The sequence below is a fragment of the Diplotaxodon limnothrissa genome, linkage group LG8, assembly GCF_057381915.1.
Source record: "Diplotaxodon limnothrissa isolate DT_005_m linkage group LG8, D_limnothrissa_male_GT1.1, whole genome shotgun sequence".
Lineage (NCBI taxonomy): Eukaryota > Metazoa > Chordata > Actinopteri > Cichliformes > Cichlidae > Diplotaxodon > Diplotaxodon limnothrissa.
The window spans coordinates 3,802,786-3,824,670 of record NC_140603.1 but is presented as its reverse complement, the minus strand read 5'-3'; the positions used below and the strand labels follow the sequence as shown (position 1 = coordinate 3,824,670).

General features: G+C 41.3%; 1 protein-coding gene across 1 annotated transcript in view; it reads right to left on the bottom strand.

Moving 5' to 3' along the window:
• Positions 1–21,885, bottom strand: part of LOC146626131 (rho GTPase-activating protein 23-like) — an 82,087-nt gene that overhangs the window by 33,944 nt on the left and 26,258 nt on the right. The window contains exons 2-4 of the mRNA XM_085361166.1: positions 4,149–4,340; positions 3,188–3,296; positions 2,584–2,676 (exon numbers count right to left, since the gene is read on the bottom strand). Coding sequence (XP_085217292.1) covers positions 2,584–2,676; positions 3,188–3,296; positions 4,149–4,340 — 394 coding nt within the window. The remainder of the gene's footprint in view (positions 1–2,583; positions 2,677–3,187; positions 3,297–4,148; positions 4,341–21,885) is intronic.

Genomic DNA, 21,885 nt, shown 5'->3' with positions numbered 1-21,885 from the left:
AGTGTGTTATTAGTCTCTGAACAAACTTTTTTAAGTCTTACTACTCTATATTGCGAAGACAGGTAAAGACAAGAAATTTCAATCTGTCCATTCATCCATTTTCTTCCACTTATCCAATTCAGTTTGATGAGTGGACTGCAGGCTATTCCAGCTGCCATAGTGTGAGAGGCGGGTATACCCTGGACAGGTTGCAAGTATTTGCAGAGCTAACATAGGAAGAATGACAACCATTCACATTCACACCTATTTGTAATTTAGACTCAGGAATTGACCTAATATCACTGACTGCACATCTTTGGACACTGTAGTTCTCTTTCTTTCTGTTCTTGACATTGTTCCAAATACAAAATTAACATATACATGATATGATAACATACACATATAGGTGTGAATCTGTCATAAAATTACATTGTTATATGTTATTATAATAATTCAGTTTTAGATTATACCATAATCTTTTAATAAGATTTATGACTATGCCAGTAAATTTTATCCATGTTGACATGTATGACCCCAGACAGGTCCAAGACTAAACAACTATTCAGATCGTTACTGAGAATAGATCTGAATAGTTTTATAGGCTAATGATCGTGTACTTCATTCTATTGTCAAAGCTAGTGGTGGGCTATTATCGCATATTTTGGCTGGCTGTATTAAGATTAGGGATGGGTATCAAAAACCGGTTCTTGTTGAGAACCGGTTCCCACTGTTTCAATTCCTTGGAATTGTTTGCCATTTTTGCAAACGATTCCCTTATCGATTTATTCATTCATTCATTTAAGGGAGGAAACACTACGAATATGCAAAAGCATTTGCTGACAAAACACGTGATGACCTTAAATGAATGTCATGTTTTTAATTCCGCTCCGGACTCGTGAATCTCAACCCAGCAGCAGCGGTAACGTTTGCACGTCCTCTCCCGTTAATGCGGCAGGTAAATAATCAACTAACAGTGCATATTATGTTAGCGCGATCTGCCTTATTACAAACCTGCCATTACTGTGCATTTAGGTGACCATGATGAGACAGACAGAGTCTGGCTCAGATGCTGGCAGTTCTCGCTGCAGTCTACCGGTAGCGTCTCCTTTCAGGCCAGGATAGACGAATGTCACCGAGCAGAGACTCAGTTTGTGGTCAAAGGCTTGCACCCGTTTGCCACAGCAGATGCCCCCGATTTTCAGTAAGTGAATGTGTTTAATTGTAGGCAGGGACATTACTGGATATTCTTGTGTAGTTGCTACAGAATAATTTATGTTATACTTTGTTATTGCTACAGACGAATATTTATTTTATTATTTTACATTTACAATTTTTTTTCCTGGGGACCCTGTGACACCCCACTGAAGAGCCGTAGGCTGGATCTCTTAAGGATCTCTTAAGATCTCACTGTTGGGTTTGTAAGGCCATGTTACTCCTAAATTTCTACCTTGTTCAAAGAGAAGATATAAAAAAGTTGCCCCTAACCCTTAGTGTTCTCCTTTAAAAAAAAAAAAAAAAAAAAAAAAAAAAAAGAATCGATAAGAGAATCGATAAAGAATTGAATCGTTAAACAGAATCGAAAATGGAATCGGAATCGTGAAAATCTTATCAATACCCATCCCTAATTAAGATGTTGTAATTAGGGCTGGGTATTGTCACTGATTTGATTGACTGATTAAATTCTGATTCACATTGTCCCGATTCGATTCAATTCAGTTCAATTCAATTCACTTCAATTTTGACTCAAACAGTTAGAAATATTATAATTATGATTATTTATCAGTACATATCCATAATTTTATATCTATGTAAGCAACAAAGCTGATGCTCATGAGACTTCATCAGAGGTCTTTGTCTCAAAGTAACTGACGATAAAACACAGAAAAACATGAAGGAGATTTTCCTGCCCTGTCTTTTTATAGCAAATAACCTTAAAAATATTCTGCAGTATATTGTGCATATGAACATTACCTGATGCTGCTGAAGTGAAGCAGAACTAAGGTACAAAGGTTTTATTAGAGACACAGCTAAGAGTTTTATAATTAGGTATAATTTGTAAAAGCTCAAATTTCTTCCGTACAGCAAGTATCCTTTGAATAGCAGAAATTTGAGGGTAATAACCAAGCACATAATGGAGGAAACAGAGATTTTTGATGGTAAACTAGTCTTGAAATAAACTGAGAGAGAGAGCTGTACAGGAAGTGTGATGGACTGATGACGATGTTCTTCTGCTGCTGGTTCAGTGAATTTTGGTCGGAGAGTGACGAAACCTGCAGCTTCAGAATCTGCGAGATGTCCCAGCGGCATGTCTGCGTATGTGCTGTTGGGTTGCGCTTTGTGTTTACATGTTTTTGCCGAATCCATTACCTGCTCTTTAATCATTTGCTGTTTTAGCTGCTTGGTGGTTGTTGAAATAGTTTTGTGAGCTTTAACCTGAGATTCCGGCATTTCTGGCAAAATACATTTATATTAGATTGGACAATCCAAAAACATAATGCCTCTAACCAAAGCTGTTACCGTCTGTTTTTAGGTAGCTGGAAATTTCACATTTTTAACCACAGAATGAAGTGTGTAATTCATGTTGTGAAGATGCATGTATCCTACCTGTACACAGTCCAGCTTGTTGGGCAGGACCATTTTCTTTCACACTCTTCACGAAGATCGTGTCCATTGGCTCCAACCAAGACCTCTGGCAACCTGGTTAAAGTACCATTAAAGCCCACAGTGTTATATCAGATCTAAGTAAATGTAAAAACAAACAAAATAAACCCGTATCCTCATTGTTTGTTGTTTGGGGAGCTGGTCTCCTAATAATTGGAAGGTTGGTGATTTGATCCTTGGCTGCCCCAGTCTGCATGTCAAGTATCCTTGGGCAAGACATTAACCCCTAGTTGCTCTCTAATGGATCACATGTGTGTGAATGTTGCACTTAAGCAGAGAAATACAATGTTGCAACTTCTATGAATGGGTGAATGAGGCATGCTGTATAAAGCGCTTTGAGTGCTCTGGGAGAGTACTAAAGCGCTATATAAGATCCAGTACATTTACCACATTACAAAACATAACACAATAGGGGCCCAAGGACATGTTGAGACACTTAGAAGTAATATTGATGTGATTCATTATATAAATCCGACCCCCTGTAAATGTGTAAACATTTGGAAAAAATGGGGGGTTGATTAAGTTAGCAGAAACAGCAAACACCTACCTTTTTCATTTCCATTTCCATTCTCTTCAGGGCAGGTGTTAAGATAAGAAAGACCACAGGGCACTGCTCCAGGTCTGGCTGCTGCTTCTCTGCCTCCATGGCATTCTGCCTGAGTTTCCCATAAACACACTCACACATTAACATGCTGCTTTCTGTCAGTTGGATTGGTGGTCTAATTGGTCCACGTCGGGCTTTTGATACTATGCTGAATTATTTGATTCTTGACCTTGGCACCTAAAGCCCTATGTAAATACACTGAGCCCTGCTGCTACACCACACAAAAATGGCTAAACAATAAAAAATGTTCTAAATAAATTACTACTACTACGACTACTACTACTACTAATAATAATGATGATGATAATAATAATAAACACTGATTTAGTATTTTAGGACAACTCCTCACTCCCCTTTTGCCACTTACCAAATGACATCATTAACATGATATTAATGATGTCTGTTAGTAGCTAAGAGAATGTCACTAGTCCTAATAAGCTAAAAAAAAATCCCAAAACAAATATGATATATGATATAGGTATATGGGGTTGAGTTATTCAGATTCAGACTTTTTAAGTTTAGTTTTGATTCCAGAAAACAATCAGTGCAAGAGAAGTTGCTAAATGTGCTAGAATAACATAGGTAGTCTTACCAGAATGTTCAATAGTTGTTCCACACCTCATAAGTTACCAAAGTTTTATTTAACAAAATTCGATTGACCCTGTGAGCTCAAATTACTGTCAGGAAACCCCAATCCTAAATAACCCTAGGCAATCAGAATACGGAGTGTTGGTTTTAATAGCAATTCTAACATACATCAAAATATATTCACATTTTATTAATAACAAGTCAGTTTTGCCATTTTTCAAAATATGGCTTAGACCTCAGAGAGTTAATGTAATGCAGATTTCAAATACAAGAAAAGTTCAAAGTTCAAGTGCATCTAATGAAAGCAGTATTTTACCTTAAGGTTATTGAGGAAGGACTTTGGTGGGTAGACAATAAAATGCCGCAGAGTAAAGCCAAATCCCTGTGAGTTCTTCTGCAGAAAAATTGTCCGTGGGCCATGCCACAATACGCCCTCCACCTCGCTTGATGATAGTGGCCGACACCTGTTCTCATTGGATGACAATATGCCATCTCTCTTCTCTTTAGCCTATAGAGGAGATGGAATAAATGTTTAGATCAGTAAACATTGGCTTCTCTTTTTCTCTCAAAAGGAAATCAAGACGGATGAAATGTTACTGTGTGAACTTTGAAGTGATGTTTATCACAAGTATCATTTTCAGGCCACAGAGTTGAACACATTTAAGGAAGCGTGAGTTGGTGGATGCGGGTGGTTCAGTAACTGAGGACACTGCCTGATCTGACCATTATAAAATCCAACCAATTGCAGGATGCATCATATTTTTAACAAAGAAACTTTACCAGTGACCTCACATATGATTCCACTTTTTACTTCCTGCCAACAATGGAAGAGTTAAAAATATATACCTATAAATAAGTCTTTAAACAACAGGAACATATCAGGGCTTGTAAACACACATCTGGAAAATAAGATAAACAACTGACAAAGGAGGTAAAGGGTTCAGAAGGTGAACGGTTTTACGTTTTACATTCTACATTTCTCCAGGACTGTAGCCCAACATCAAATCAGTTCAAGCAGGCGATGCACTATGTGTACTACATGATGTTTAAAGTTCATAAGGATATCCTGCATGTAAACATGCCTGGCCACTAAAGGTAAAATACACATCATCATTTGATTGTTAGGTTTGGGGAAATGAGTGAGAGCATAGCACATCATCTGATGCAACGTCTATTTGGCAGAAAGTGTAACTGAATGTAGAGATACGTTTAGGTGATTACCAATGATTTCCATTTACTGCTAAACACATTGGAAAGGTCACATGGAAATTTTTCACAGAAGACAGTGATGGTGATGGCTATTAGATGGCGATTTTATTTAGTTTCATATAAGAACTGGAATGTAATAACTTTTATATGCATACTTTAAAAGCAATGCAACACTAGCACACTCTACAGCACTGAGCAGGTAGTTTCTGCTCAGGGCTTTCCATTGTTCACAGCCTTTCAGAACTCTGCCATGACAGAACAACAACAACAACAACAACAATAGTAACTTTATTTGTATAGCACTTTTAAACACAAAAGCACTTCACAGTTTTAAAAAAAGCCACATACAGAAGTTAAGTAAACATGTTCAAACACGCATACAGTTGCAAACTATGACCAAAAATAAAAGGGAAAAGATTAAGGAAAGGTTAAGAACTGCTGAAAATTGGGTTTCAGCAGTCATTTTAAACAAATAACAGAGTCAGGCAAGCTGGTAACTGATCTCCTCTGATTGTAAAATTAGAGTGAGGGACAGTAAGAAAAGCCCTGGTTAGAGGATCAGAGAGGCTGGCTGCAGTGAAGGTCTCAGACGTTCTGCTGCTTAGCAGGGGCCTATCACTGTAGAGCTTTATCTCACTGGAAGTCAGTGAAGGAATCCGAGAATAGGTGTAAGGTATGCTATGAACCTGTAAACTTTAACACTAAAACTCCTGATTATTACTGGGTTGTAGTGGAGACACAGCTCTTGTTGGTGGCCATGATTATCAACATGAATATTCAATGGCTCAGTTTGATGCAGAAGCTGAAGTTTGTTACCTGCACACGTTTTAGGTCCATAGTGAACCTGCAGAGTAGTACAAATGGTCAAAAGTCTTTGAGTGATCTAAGCAAAGCAATTGCACTGGAACTTGTTCACAGATGGACAAAAAAAATCACCCATCTAAAAGACTGAATTTAAGTAATTCCAATCACTTCCATTGGCCACAGGTAATGTTCCCTCTAAGCTGCGCGCGTGCGCATTATGCGCACAGAAAATCTGCGTTGCGCACAAAAAAAAAAAAAAAAAAAAAAATCTAACCTGAATTGAAATTAAAATTAATACTTTAACAATCCTGTTTTGCAGTGTTAGTCAGTGACTGGCTGCTCCTGTATAGGATTAGAACGATGCCACCTTATCCCATAGTCCAGCCAATAATGCGATTCACATTCGTATATACGCAGCTAATCCACGTCGTTGACAGGCTATGACAGCGTCCTTATGTGCCGACACTGGTGTTTTAGCGAGCAAAGCGGCTGATGTGGAGTGAAGCCACGTTAATGACAACGTGTACAACCATTGGAGATGTGAGCAGGACAGACGGAACAACTGACGGACAAAGTGTGGACTTTATACCAGTTTTTAAATTGTGTTGAGCGGCCACGTAAAACCAGAGTTATGATAAAAATATCTGCAATGTTTGTTTTTCTTCCTGAATACTATTGTTGATTATATTTACTGGAAGAAGAAACAGCAAAGGAAAGGAAAGCACTCTCCGCCTGTGAGCAAAAACAGCCTCCCTCCCCCAGCCTTTCCTATTGGTCGAAGAATGTACCATGTCGACCAATGCCATGTTGATATGGCAACATGGCATTTAGTTGTTTAGGAAGGGGGAACGTGGCGGTGTTTTGAGATGTGAGCACAAATCTTGTGTAGTTAGTGTGTAGTTAGTGTGTAGTGTGGTCAATAGTTTTGTTGTGTGTGTCAGAACAATGAGGCGACTGCTGAATGTTACAGGTGTTACAGGAGTGATACATCTCCTGTTGTCAGGCCTGCAGGTATCAGGCTGTTCACTCCTTTATCTCATAGTGGACAGAAATTATTTTTTGGAGTGGCACAAATAATTTGTGTGGCATCAGATTTGATGCAGAACAGCTGATTGTTCTGTAAATAGTTTGAAATGTTTATTTTAAAAACCGCCTTGGCTGCATTTTTAGGTAAACAGCTGCAAAAAACTTTGTTGTTTGCATAACTCAGTTACTTGGTCATTATATACTGTATTTTGCAGACAGAGAGTTACAGGACTCTCTCCCAGACCACAGACTCAGACTCATAATACAAGTCAGAGCTTTATAAAAAAAAAAAAGAAGTTGTTGGAGTTCAAGTTATTTTTACTTCCAATAGTGTTAACATACTACAAAGGTCATGAACAAGATTTTTTTTAAATTTTCATTGTAAGTGGGATAAAGCACTTAATTAAAAGTAGTCTAACATAAATGTAAATGCTGTAATTTGACTATTTTAATAAACCACGTGACTTGGATGGATTCGATGCTGGCGTGACCACGTCTGCTGTTGCTCACAGTGGTCCAAGTGTCCGCTCAGGGAGTTTGTGTGTTCGCTCAGACATATGAAAAATTAGAGGGAACATTAGCCACAGGTGTATAAAACAAAGCACCTGTGTAAACTGCTTCTACAAACATTTGTGGAATTCACTGAGCTCTCAGGATCTGCCACCTGTGCAACAAGTCTAATTGTGAAATTCCCTTGATAATAAATATTTCAAGTTGGGAATGACAGCAACTCACCCATTAATTCAATTCAATTTAATTTAATTCAATTCAATTTTATTTATATAGCGCCAAATCACAACAACAGTCGCCTCAAGGCGCTTTATATTGTACAGTAGATCGTACAATAACAGATACAGAGAAAAACCCAACAATCATATGACCCCCTATTAGCAAGCAGTTTTCCGACAGTGGGAAGGAAAAATTAAGAGGTGGGTGGTGGGTTTCCATGGCCGAACAGCTGCATCAAAGCCTTACATCACCAAACGCAATGCAAAGCGTCAGATACAGTGTTGTTGCCACATATTCTCTGGATTGACGAATCACACTTCCCTATCTGGCTATCCAATTAATACATATAATAATTTATTTTCACAAGTTAGGTTTGTCCCTTAGTTTCAGTGAAAGGAACTCTTAGCGCTTCAGCATAGCAAAACATTTTTGACAATTTCAGGCTCTCAACTTTGTGGGAACAGTTTGGTGATGGTCCCTTCCTGTTTCAACATGACTGCACACCAGTGCAAGTCCATAAAGACATGGAGTCCAGTCTGCAAACCAACAAAACACCTCTGGAATGAATTAGAGCAGAGACTGTGACCCAGGACTTCTCATCCAAGATCAATGTTTGTCCTCACAAATACACTTCTTGAAAAATAGTAAAAAAGTACCATAAACATCGCTGCAAAGGGTGGTCCAACATCTCACTAAACTCTACACATTAAGAATGGGATCACTCAAGCTCATATGTGTGAAGGCAGATGAGTGAATACTAGTGCCTATCACTGAAACAGTGATAAAGACTGATCTTACTTGTGTTGTGCAAGCTTGTGTTCCTTAACTGGCCTTTAAACACCCACCAGGTCATTGGTAACCTACAGTTGTGGTCAGAAGTTTCCATACACTCATCATGGCCATGAATGTCATGGCAATTTTGGGCTTTTCTCCCTATGAGAAGATGTTGGAGGTGTTGAACCTAATTCAAGAAAACTGAGAGGGCGGTCCAAGCCCAGGCAAGAATAACATTTTATACATTCTGGACCTGAGTGAAAAGCTACACATGTTGGGGAGGTTAGTATGGAAGAATGTCAGCAGCGCCTGTACAACACAGGGACAAGGCTCAGACAATTTTTTCCGAGATAAAGTACTAGCATTTCTCCTTTCATCCAGCTCAAAATGACTTTTCAAGTGGCAAGGACCTTTGTCGTCACACGGCAAGGAGGGAATGTTGACTATGAAGTCAGCCCTTCACCTACGCCAGGTGGTTGTACGATGCTGTAGCCACTGGCTACTGTATGGTCCCACGCCAGGAAAGGCTCGGCTGCTAAATATAACTGTCCTCGAACAGTTTGTGGAGGGGCTCAAAAGTCACTGACCGATGAGCCTCGAAGTTGTCATGATCCTGGCCAAGTCTGGCTGACCCTGGCAGTGTGGCAGGGACATCCCCAACTTGGTTGGCTGCTACGGAGGATCGATCATGTCTCATCATGTTTCTTGTCTAATCCTTTTTCATATGCTGTCTCTCCGCAGGTCCCAGTGGTTACAGTCACTGGGCCCTGCCCATCAGCAGTGCTGGAGGTGCGAGCAGGCGGGACACATTGGCCGAGAATGCCCTCTCATGGAGCTGTGACAGGTGTTCTGTGATGCTGGCCCTCCGACACGTTCCCCTGGTCCAGTAGAGAAGCACAGTACTCTGGTAAGGTGACAATGGGGTAAATTTTAGGCTATGCTGGACTCAAAATGTATGCAGATCCAGGTTCACCAAACCCTGGTTCATCCGGGGGCATGGTTGGAAGTGGAATGGGTGGAAGTCACTGGATTCAGGCCATTCAATAGCAGAGGGGCAGAGTGTGGTGAAGACAGAGCCAATGCCACTCTCTCACTTTCTCTCCACTTTACACCATAGCCTCCTGTGAAAGTCCTTGACGCCCCACCCCCCACATGTCACTTTCACTCACAACCAGGTTCAGAGAAAACTGAGAAGACTCCACTCAGGCAAGTCTGCTGGACCAGACGTGATGAATCCCTGCATCCTAAAGCCCTGTGCGCTCAGCTTTGTGGAATCTTTGATAAACTCTTCACGATGAGCCTGTGATTGCAGAGGGTCCCAGTGCTGTGAACACATCATGCCCTCATTCCTGTACTAAAGACACCCATCCCAGTGGCCACCAGGATTACAGACCTCTGGCGCTGACTTCCCACGTCATGAAGACCCTGGAAAGCCTTATCCTCAATCAGCTCTTATCCTCACATCAGGATCATCAGTTCGCTTACCAGTGCCACCTCGGAGTTGAGAACGCCATCATCTACCTGCTCAGTCACTTCTATGCCATTCTGGATAGGCCAGTGAGCACTGTGAGGGTAATGTTTTTCAACTTCCAGTGCATTTAATGCCATAAGGCGGACCCTCCTGGGTGATAAGCTGACAGCGATGAGATGGATGCCTGTCTAGTGTCCTGGATTATTGATTACCTGACAAGGAACACCACAATATATGCGTCTTCAGCATTGTGTCTCTGACAAGGTGATCAGAAATACCAAGGGACCACAAAGGACGTCTTTTCCCCTTTGTTATTCACCCTCTACACCATGGGCCTCGAACTCCAGGCCTCGAGGGCCAGTGTCCTTCAGGGTTTAGATGTGTCCTTGATCCAACACAGCTGATCTAAATGGCTAAATTACCTCCTCAACATGTCTTGAAGTTCTCCAGAGGCCTGGTAATGAACTAATCATTTGATTCAGGTGTGTTGACCCAGGGTGAGATCTAAAGCCAACAGGACACCGGCCCTCAAGGCCTGGAGTTCGAGGCCCCTGCTCTACATCATGGACTTCAGCCACTCGGCTACAGAGACCTGCCAGCTTCAGAAATTTTCTTATGACTGTGTGGTGGTTGGATGCATCAGTAAGGGTTATCAGATAGGGTACTGGGCTGTGGTGGACTCCTTTGTCAAGTGGTGCAAGCAGAGTCATCTGCAACTCAACGTGACAAAGACCAAGGAATTGATTGTGCACTTTGATTTTGGACCAGACAACCAGTGACTTTCAATCTAGGGGCTCAATGTGGACATTGTGGAGGGCTATAAATACCTGACAGTACATACTGACAATAAACTGTACTGGTCTAAAAACACCACTCTACAGAAAGGGTCAGAGCTTCTCCTATTTTCTGTGGTTGCTTGGGTATTTTAATAGCTGTTGAATAATGCTGAGTCTGTTGTGGCCGGTGCAATCGGCTCGTTATAACCTGCTGATGGAGGTCCTGTTTGGCATGAACCTCATTGGGCCATTTCACCAGAGTGCACAAGGATATCACTTTGTATTAGTTCTGGTGGATTATGCAATGTGCTATCTCGAACCAGTGCTGCTGAAAAATATTTTTGCAAAGAGTGTCATGCAGGTGCTGTTTCAGGTCATTCAGCATCCCCAAAGAAATACTGACTGACCAGGGCACATTGTTCATGTCTTGTACTATAAAGGAGCTGTATGAGTTACGGTGAAGTCTATTCGGACCAGCATCTGAATAAAATTCTGAAAGAAATCAGAGTTTTATTCCACAAAGATGCCTGAAATGCACAGAGAGAGTCCTAATCCTGCGTCTGCATACGGTGCAGCTGTACCCCCAGACAGACGAAACAGCAGCTATTGCATCCTACCCATGTCCCAAGACCAAAAAGGAGGTGAGGTTCTTGGGGCTAGCTGGTTATTATTTATTAAAAATTCAGGTACAATACAGTAGAAAAAGACTGTCTGGCAATCAAGTGGGCGGTCAACTCTCTTTGCTATTACCTCCTGGGATGCCGATTCACTCTCTGTTCGGCTCTTGCCCTGCTGTAGTGGCTCTACCGCAGTGGGTTCAGGGAGAAGTGCTTAAGGGAGGCTGGCCAATGTGGCTGGTGGCCATTGTCTAATCATGCCTAAGACCTCGAAGGGGACAGGAACTGATAGTGGACAGCTGTGAATGAGCAGATATAGCAATTTGAACAGTCACCTCGAGATTCTTTACATTGTAAGGTAGAACCTACCCAACAATCATATGAACCCTTATGATCAATTGCTTTGTTGACAGTGGAAAGGAAAAACTCCCTTCTAACAGGAAGCAACTTCCAGCAGAACCAAGCTCAGGGAGGAATGGCCATCTGCTGAAACCAGTTGGGGGTTAGGGTAGGAATACAGGACAAAGACAGGTGGTCGAAGAGAGCCAGAGATTAATAATAACTAAGGATAAACTTAGAGTGATGTATAAACACATAGTGAGTGAAAAAGGTGAATGAAGAAACACTCGCTGCATCATGGGACGCCCCCAGCAGCGTAGACCAATTGCATTATAACTAAGGGTCACCTGATCCAACCCGAACTATGTGCTTTGCCAAAAAGGAAAGTCTTAAGCCTAATCTCAAAAGGAGAGAGGGTGTCTGTCTGCTGAAACCAAACTGGTAGCTGGTTTCACAGAAGATGGGCTGAATGGGAGGCTGAAGGCTCTGCCTCCCATTCTACTTTTAAATACCACTGACCTGGGGTCTGAGAGTGAAGTACTCTATTAGGGTGACACGGTACTATGAGGCCTTTAAGATAAAAAGGAGCCTGATTATTCGACCCGGGGCATTGTTGCAGGCATAGTGGGTAGAGGTCAGGTGTGTACATGGGGACATCCATTATTAAACCCCCCAAAATATGACTATCCAGAGTTGGGACCAGGAAGCAGAGTTGCAGTCTTACACGCCTCTCTGCAGCTTCTCTCCTCCTGCTACCCCCCAAAAAACCCATCTCCATAGAGACTGTGTCAGCTTCCAAAAAGACAAAAAACAAACTAAGAACCAGCAACAAACAACTTAAACATAAACAATTACAAAGAAAGAACAATACAGTATCCACATCTGAACCAAAGAGTAAAACAGTGAAATGTGGATTATTAAATATTAGGTCTCTCTCCTCCAAGTCTCTGTTAGTACATGACTTAATAATTGATCAACAAATTGATTTACTCTGCCTTACAGAAACCTGGTTGCAGCAGGATGATTATGTTAGTTTAAATGAATCAACACCCCTGAGTCATTCTAACTACCAGAAACCTCGAAGCACAGGCCGAGGAGGCGGTGTGGCAGCAATTTTTCACACCAGTCTATTAATTAATGAAAGACCAAGACAGACTTTTAATTGATTTGAAAGCCTGATGCTTAGCCTCGTCCACTCCAGCTGTGAAACTCAGAAACCAGTCTTACTTGTTATCATCTATCGTCCACCTGGGCCTTACACAGAGTTTCTGTCTGATTTCTCAGACTTTATATCTAATTTAGTTCTGAGCTCAGATAAAATAATTATTGTGGGTGATTTTAACATCATGATGCTAAAAATGACAGCCTCAACATGGCATTTAATCTGTTATTAGACTCAATTGGTTTCTCTCAAAATGTAAAAGAACCCACCCACCACTTTAATCACACTCTAGATCTTGTTTTAACATATGGCATAGAAACTGAACATTTAACAGTGTTTCCTGAAAACCCTCTCCTGTCTGATCATTTCCTGATAACATTTACATTTACAATAATTAATTACACAGCGGTGGAGAGTAGACTTTATCAAAGTAGATGTCTTTCTGAAAACGCTGTAACTAAGTTTAAGAATATAATCCACCCACTGTTATCATCTTCAATGCCCTGTACCAACATAGAGCAGAGCAGCTATCTGAACGCTACTCCAACAGAGGTCGATCATCTTGTTAATAATTTCACCTCCTCACTACGTACGACTCTGGATACTGTAGCTCCTGTGAAAACTAAGGTCTCTAATCAGAAGTACCTGACTCCGTGGTATAATTCTCAAACACGTACCCTAAAGCAGATGACTCGTAATCTGGAGAGGAAATGGCGTGTCACAAATTTAGAGGATCATCATTTAGCCTGGAGAAATAGTTTGCTGCTTTATAAGAAAGCCCTCCGCAAAGCCAGAACATCTTACTATTCATCACTGATTGAAGAAAATAAGAACAACCCCAGGTTTGTCTTCAGCACTGTAGCCAGGCTGACAAAAAGTCAGAGCTCTTTTGAGCCAACCATCCCTTTAACGTTAACCAGTAATGACTTCATGAACTTCTTCACAAATAAAATTTTAATCATTAGAGAAAAAATTACCAATAATCATCCCACAGATGTAATATTATCTACAGCTACTCTTAGTACCATTGATGTTAAGTTAGACTCTTTTTCTCCAAATGATCTTTCTGAGTTAACTTCAATAATTACTTCCTCCAAACCATCAACGTGTCTTTTAGACCCCATTCCTACAAAACTGCTCAAAGAAGTCCTGCCATTAATTAATTCTTCGATCTTAAATATGATCAACCTATCTCTAATAATCGGCTATGTACCACAGGCCTTCAAGCTGGCTGTAGTTAAACCTTTACTCAAAAAGCATCTCTAGACCCAGCAGTCTTAGCTAATTATAGGCCAATCTCCAACCTTCCTTTCATATCAAACATCCTTGAAAGAGTAGTTGTCAAACAGCTAACAGATCATCTGCAGAGGAATGGTTTATTTGAAGAGTTTCAGTCAGGTTTCAGAGCTCATCACAGCACAGAAACAGCTTTAGTGAAGGTTACAAATGATCTTCTTATGGCCTCTGACAGTGGACTCATCTCTGTGCTTGTCCTGCTAGACCTCAGTGCAGCGTTCGATACTGTCGACCATAATATCCTATTAGAGCGATTAGAACATGCTGTAGGTATTACAGGTACTGTGCTGCAGTGGTTTGTATCATATCTATCTAATAGACTCCAGTTTGTGCATGTAAATGGAGAGTCCTCTTCACACACTGAGGTTAATTATGGAGTTCCACAGGGTTCAGTGCTAGGACCAATTCTGTTTACATTATACATGCTTCCCTTAGGCAGCATCATTAGAAGACATAGCATACATTTACACTGCTATGCAGATGACACCCAGCTCTATCCGTCCATGAAGCCAGTTAACACACACCAATGAGTTAAACTGCAGGAATGTCTTAAAGACATAAAGACCTGGATGGCCGCTAACTTTCTGCTTCTTAATTCAGATCAAACTGAGGTTATTGTACTCGGCCCTGAAAATCTTAGAAACATGGTATCTAACCAGATTCTTACTCTGGATGGCATTACCTTGGCCTCCAGTAACGCTGTGAGGAACCTTGGAGTCATTTTTGACCAGGACATGTCCTTCAATGCACATATTAAACAAATATGTAAGACTGCTTTCTTCCATTTGTGCAACATCTCTAAAATTAGAAATATCCTGTCTCAGAGTGACGCTGAAAAACTAGTTCATGCATTTATTACTTCCAGGCTGGACGACTGTAATTCATTATTATCAGGATGTCCAAAAAACTCACTGAAAAGCCTTCAGCTAATCCAAAATGCTGCAGCAAGAGTCCTGACAGGGACTAGAAAGAGAGAGCAGATTTCTCCTGTTTTGGCTTCCCTTCATTGGCTTCCTGTTAAATCCAGAATTCAAAATCCTGCTCCTCACATACAAGGTCTTGAATAATCAGGCCACATCTTATCGTAATGAACTTGTAGTACCATATCACCCTATTAGAGCACTTCGCTCTTGCTCTGCAGGCCTACTTGTTGTTCCTAGAGTATTTAAAAGTAGAATGGGAGGCAGAGCCTTCAGTTTTCAGGCCCCTCTTCTGTGGAACCAGCTTCCAGTTTGGATTCAGGAGACAGACACTATCTCTACTTTCAAGATTAGGCTTCAAACTTTCCTTTTTGCTAAAGCATATAGTTAGGGCTGGACCAGGTGACCCTGAATCCTCCCTTAGTTATGCTGCAATAGACGTAGGCGGCCGGGGGATTCCCATGATGCATTGAGTTTTTCCTTTCCAGTCACCTTTCTCACTCACTATGTATTAACAGACCTCTCTGCATTGAATCATATCTGTTATTAACCTCTGTCTCTCTTCCACAGCATGTCTTTATCCTGTCTTCCTTCTCTCACCCCAACCGGTCGCAGCAGATGGCCCCGCCCCTCCCTGAGCCTGGTTCTGCCGGAGGTTTCTTCCTGTTAAAAGTGAGTTTTTCCTCCCCACTGTCGCCAAAGTGCTTGCTCATAGGGGGTCATATGATTGTTGGGTTTTTCTCTGTATCTATGAAGCGCCTTGAGGCGACTTTTGTTGTGATTTGGCGCTATATAAATAAAATTGAATTGAATTGAATTGAATATCCCATAGTGCTCCTGCAAATTAAATACAAGGGCAAAACGCATAGAGTAAAGGCTGCAGTTAGCCCGTGCCTGACGCATTCCTTAATTCTGGGGACAGATTGACTGGGGTTTAGTAACCTGTTGGGGCAGTGTGTGTCGGGATGTGTTCATGACCTTTAGCGGGGTGTGGTGTCTGCGCTGTGCTCAGCGGTGGACGCGGGGGCATCTGATGGTGACTTTGGGGAGGAGGAGGTGGCAGGGCCTTGTGAGGCCCCGCCGACTCCAGTGATTCATTCCACTAAAGATTTTCCGCAAGAGCTGTTGACACCCTTTGCTCAGGGTTAGGGGTTAGGGACTGAGTGATAAAAACTGATGGTCACTTGGTGCGCCCTGATGCAGCGTGGACCTACCCGCATTTTGTGTTGATTAAAGACAGGCTGCATCTGTGTGATCTGCTTGGTGCCTGATTTTACAGGCTGGGCATCCGAGTGGATGTGCACCGATAGTGCGCTTCCTGCTCAGAGTGACAGCTGGTTAACCAGCAGGCCTTTCCAAAAGTGCCTTTGCGCCTACTACTATTAATGGAGGTTCTGTTTGAATGCATTGGCATGGACCTCATCGGGTCATTTAACTGGAGTGCACACAGATATAGCTTTGTATTAGTTCTGGTGGATTATGCAATGCAATATTCCACGGCAGTGCTGTTGTGCACCATTTCTGCAAAGTGTGTGGCGCAGGCACTGTTTCACGTCATCTCCTAAGTCAGTATCCCAAAAGCGAAACTGACTGACCAGGGCACGTTGTTCATGTCTTGGACACTAAAGGGCTGTATGAATTACTGGGCATTAAATCTGTTTGGACCGGCGTCTACCACCCTCAAACTGACGGGCTGGTGGGGTGGCTGAAAAAGACTTTAAAATCCATGATCCGTAAGTTCATTCACGAGGATGAACGCAATTTGCTGCTTATCCCATGCCGTGGGTCGACAAACTCCTGGACCGGTTAGACACTGCTCGCTTTTTCACAACACTGGATTTAACCAAGGGCCACTGGCAGATTCCCTTGTCTGCAAAATCCAAGGAAAAAATGGCCTTCTCCACTCCCAATTTGTCACACTGCCGTTTGGCTTGTTTGGAGCCCCAGTCAGTTTCTAGCGCCTCATGGACTGGGTGCTGCAGCCGAACGCTGCATGTCTGTTTAGATGACGTCATCATCAACAGTGACACCTGGGCGCCGCTTTGCAAATTATAAATATGGCATTCCGTTCTGCCATGATGGATCATTGGAGTCTAATTGCCAAATAAGTAAATTTCTATATCTCAATTATTTATGTCAAATTCTTCCAAATGATCTCTCCTTATTGCAATAGGTCAGGGCTGTTGATCTGCTAATAGGGTAATTTTTAATGCATTTAACAGGTGAGGTATTCCGTAGTAGTTTTTAAGAGATAGACACTAGGGAGTGTCTAGTGTCTACCAGTGTTTCCCAATTTAGATCCCATACCAGTGACAGAGCATCAAATTTAGGTTAATGCCCAATAACTCAACACAATCGGGGTGACCGTGGCTCAGGGGGTTGGGAAGCGTATCTGTAACCGGAAGGTCGCCGGTTTGATCCCCGGGCTCTCTGTCTTGGTCGTTGTGTCCTTGGGCAAGACACTTTACCCTACCACCTACTGGTGTTGGCCAGAGGGGCCGATGGCGCGATATGGCAGCCTGGTGTAACCCATATTTGAGTATGGCTTAACTAGAATACACCAGAATAAAAGAATCATTAATCTAAGCAGCACACTTCATTTGTAATGAATAAACCATAGGTGCAGCAGTTAAGGAGTTAACTGTTCTGGTTTAGACACGTGCTACTCTAGGCCAATGAGCTGCTGAAACGTGGTACAGGCTCCGCCTGCCGCCCCTGCCTAGGAGGACACAGATTTTTCTTTTCTCTCTTCCGCTCGCGAACCTTCCATGAGCAAGCTAGTGAGGAAACGAGACACGGCGATTTACTGAGACGAGGTATGAAAAAGAGTAATATAGACGGAGATCTAGCACTCGCCGTTTACGAAAGATTGTTTTACTGTATGTATATTGCTAAGACGAGTAATTAGCTGGTTCTTTTTACATTGCTTAGTCGAGAAAGGTCGGGAGTTAGAGACGACGCCATTTCATCGGTCGTGCGCCATCTCGCGCTGCTCCGTCTTTCTAATTCTGAGATCGGTGAGCAAAGTGTTTTACTTGTTCATTATTTATCTGTGTTTCATGAATGCCTTGCAAGTAAAATGTTCCAGTGTTTAATGATAATTGTTTAGGAATGTCCTGTAGGAAACTTTGTTCAATTTACTGAAACCCAGCAGTTGAAGTGAATGTGTGAATTGTGATTTTATGAGGAACTTAATATGTCCCATGACACTGTCGTTGACAGGTCAGGTTTTTTTTTTTTCTTTTGTTTGGTTTTGTTTTTTTTTTTTGTTTCTTTGGTTTGTATCTTCCTGGTGCATTCCAACGGATCCTGAAATTGATGGCGAGCCAACCCCGTTGAAGGACCAAATGACTTTGTTCTGTCCTGCACATCAGAGTGTGGTAGGCCAGATGCAACAAAACAGAGACACACCACGCCATTTTGTACTCGTAGTCCCCCTTTTTCACACACATCCCCCTGGACTCACGGGCGGGTTGTTTTAAGGACACGTTTTACGGACTCTGTACATTCCATGAATGTGGACAAAAGTGAGTGTGAGCGGTCGGAAATAACCCTCCAGCTGATTAACTGTTGCTATTTGTAAACGAAGTCTGTGAAAATGCAAATAAGTGTTAACATTTATATGCTGATGATTGACATTGTGGTTCATTGTTAGATGTGAACTGTACCTCTAGAAAGGGTGCACCCAGGTAAGATTTCTTTTTTTTATGTTTTCATCGAGTGATCACTGTGATTTTGCCAAAAGGTATTATTAAGAGGGTACCGGTACCGAAAGGGAATAATTTCATTTGTAAGTGTTTTGTGTGTTTGTCATAATGTCCTGTTATTTCTAATTGAAAAGAAAAATACAATTCCGGCTATTTTTCAAAACTCGCGGTTGTCTGAGTCTCATTCAGTTCGCCTCTCCTGTACGTAGCCGAACCTACTGGTCCGAATCTTTGAGCTCTTTGGTGTCAAATTTGGGTGACATACTCTTGTTTTGCTCTGGGAGTATTTGAGACACGCACATAAGTGTTACACTGGCTTCTGTCAGTCTGCCCCAGGGCAGCTGTGGCTACAACTGTAGCTGCCTCCACCAGTGTGTGAATGTGAGAGTGAAGGAATAGTGGCATTGTAAAGCGCTTTGGGTGCCTTGAAAAGTGCTATATAAATCCATTATTATTATTAATTCCACAATTACTAGACATTTTGGGACAAATATGAGCTGGAACAGGTAAAACATTAAGTGTTCTGTTATAATATTTGCTTGATTCAGGTAGTAAAGCCATAATAGTCAGAACGGCTACTATGTGAGGTACATGGTCGAAACATGCTGACTCTACTAATGATGTAATATTGAAAGGCCAAAACCCTGTTGTTGGTGAGTTGATATCTACGTGATGGTATTGATGGTATTACATGGTATTGGAATGATGTCTACATGATCATTGGTCATCACCCCAAACCTCCCTTGAAACCTAATCCTGTTTTAGATTAAATGTTTTGGGTGCTAAATAACATGAGATGTTTGATGTTTGATTTTAAACTGTTATTTTAGAACTTATTTAAGCGTATTAGTAGCTATGGGACACTTTTTCTTCAAAAACATTGTTCTTAAACAATTTTGTACAGATAGCAAATGAAATCCAGCAGAAAGCGCTCCACATAGTGTGTCAAGTTTAAGATTGTCATGCACAAAACTAGTCCTTTAACCAATAAATCAAATTTGTTAATACTGCTTTAATCACAACTAATTACCCAAGACAAGCAACGGCGACGTATGACCCTCTGGTATGCACTTCTTCTTGTTGATGTGATGGGTGTTTGACAAGGGGAGGCATGAGGTAAAACATCCCTTAAAACAGCCAGCCAGATACAGCGAGGTTCGGCGTCGCTACAGTCAACCCCGACAGAGCACTGGAATCGCCACTTGTGGCCTGCTGGAGCTGGTGCTACACTCGACACCCTCAACATTAGAACTTCCACATTCAAACAAACATGTATTGTCTTTGTAGCAAACACATAAAAACACACCAAAGCTTCAGAATGTGAGACTGCGATTTGCGTTCATCTGTGCAAAGTCTCTACTTGCTGCATTGTGACCAGAATAGTAAGCTAAATTGGTGGTAAAAAAAACCAAAAACAGTTCTACACAGTGTTAACTACTGAAGCAGCACCATCAGAACTGGCAAAGCACAAAGTCTGTAAGTCTACTCATCTGGTCATGTTTCAAAGGTCTTAAAGATCGATGTTCAAGCTATGCAGACGCAGTCCAAACTTCAAGTATAATATGGTGTTCACTTTTCTTCAATTTTCTCTTGAGCAAGTCCACAGTGTTCTTTTTTTTTGGTGATCAAAACAGGAAATATCACTTCTTCTTGCCCTCTATATCCTCTCATTTAGATATAACGTTCTTTGTATAAAAGAACATCAGTTCCAGGTTAATTCTAGTTGTAAAATAAGCTGGTACTTCTCTTCAATTTCAGCTCGTCCTCTTGAAAGCTTTCAAAGTAACTGTCCAAATGCAACACACTCAGTTCAGTGATGTAGTGGTTTGCTGTGTGTAGGTTGGCTTATATTCATCACTCATCTCTGGATTTCAGAAACGAGTCCATCTCAAATAAGTAATGCAAAAATCCCACGGTGCTTATAAGATATTCTCCTCTATTCTGGCACTAGAGCAGTATTGGTGTCTAAGTATAGTCTTCCCCCCTCTCCACTGTGCGTCTCTTTTCATTCTCTCTCTGCCTTGGGACTATTTGCTGACATGCCAGCTCTCTCTCTCTCTCTCTCTCTCTCTCTCTCTCTTCTCCTTCTTTTTCTCTTTCAGTCACATTCATCTCATTCTTTAACTTAACAGTCCAGGCCACTGGTAGAGAAAAGAGAAATGCTATTCTCTCTCTCTCTCTCTTCCTGTCAGCTTCTCTTAAACTCACAACTGGCTAGCTGATATTGCTCTTCAGAACACATAAAATGTGGGTCTTTTTTACATTACAATTATTATTAATTTATATGGGACAGAAAAATCATCAAAAAAAAGGTCAAGCAAAAACGACAAACATTCCCTGAGCGCAGAAATATGATTAGTTAGGATTGGTTGCTTTTTTCTAGGGTGTTACATATACAGTGCTCCGCACACAGTGTCCTTTGAACATATAATATAACTAGTAGGTATTTTTATTTACTACACTATGGAACAACTGTATGCTAAACATGTAAGGTCGGTGTTGTATTAGCGAGTAAAGTGACATTGTGTTTAATTTTTACTAGAGGTAGCTGTATTAAGCTTGTTTCACTATTGTGGTTTCATTTTAGAAATCGGTTTATCATATATTTGTTTTTTCACTAATCAAATCGCTCATCAATTCTCCTGAAACCTTAAAGGATCCTCTCACAATTTTCATCGATGTTGCCTGCTGCTTTAACGGGGAAAAAAAGACAAACCTGCTTGGATTGTTGTTAAATAATGCTAAACTGGCAAAGATAGTGTGCAAATTCATGACATGTCATTGTTGCCTAGATTGCTTCCCTTCTATTCAGTTTAATTCAATTCAGTTTTATTTATACAGCACCAAATCACAACAACAGTCGCCTCAAGGTGCTTTATACGTTAAGGCAGACCATAACTTCTATGCTCACATGTTAATTATTGTTTTAATAATTGAAAGTCTCCTCCTTTAAATAAAAGTTTTGGATTTAAGGAACTGCCCATGTACACAAAGCCATGAATTGGTCTTGAAGAGTGCGATAAGAGATTTGACACGAACACATAAGTGTAATAAGTTTAAAGAGAAATCTGTAAGTAAGTGTAAAACAACACGTGTATTGTGCATCAGTGTTTTTGATAACACAATGTTGAGTAAATGTGGGATTCTGAGAGAAGGAATAAATGATTACAACTGAACCGCCAACTTGCATCAATGTTAGTGCTTCTAGAAAAACTAAATGTGA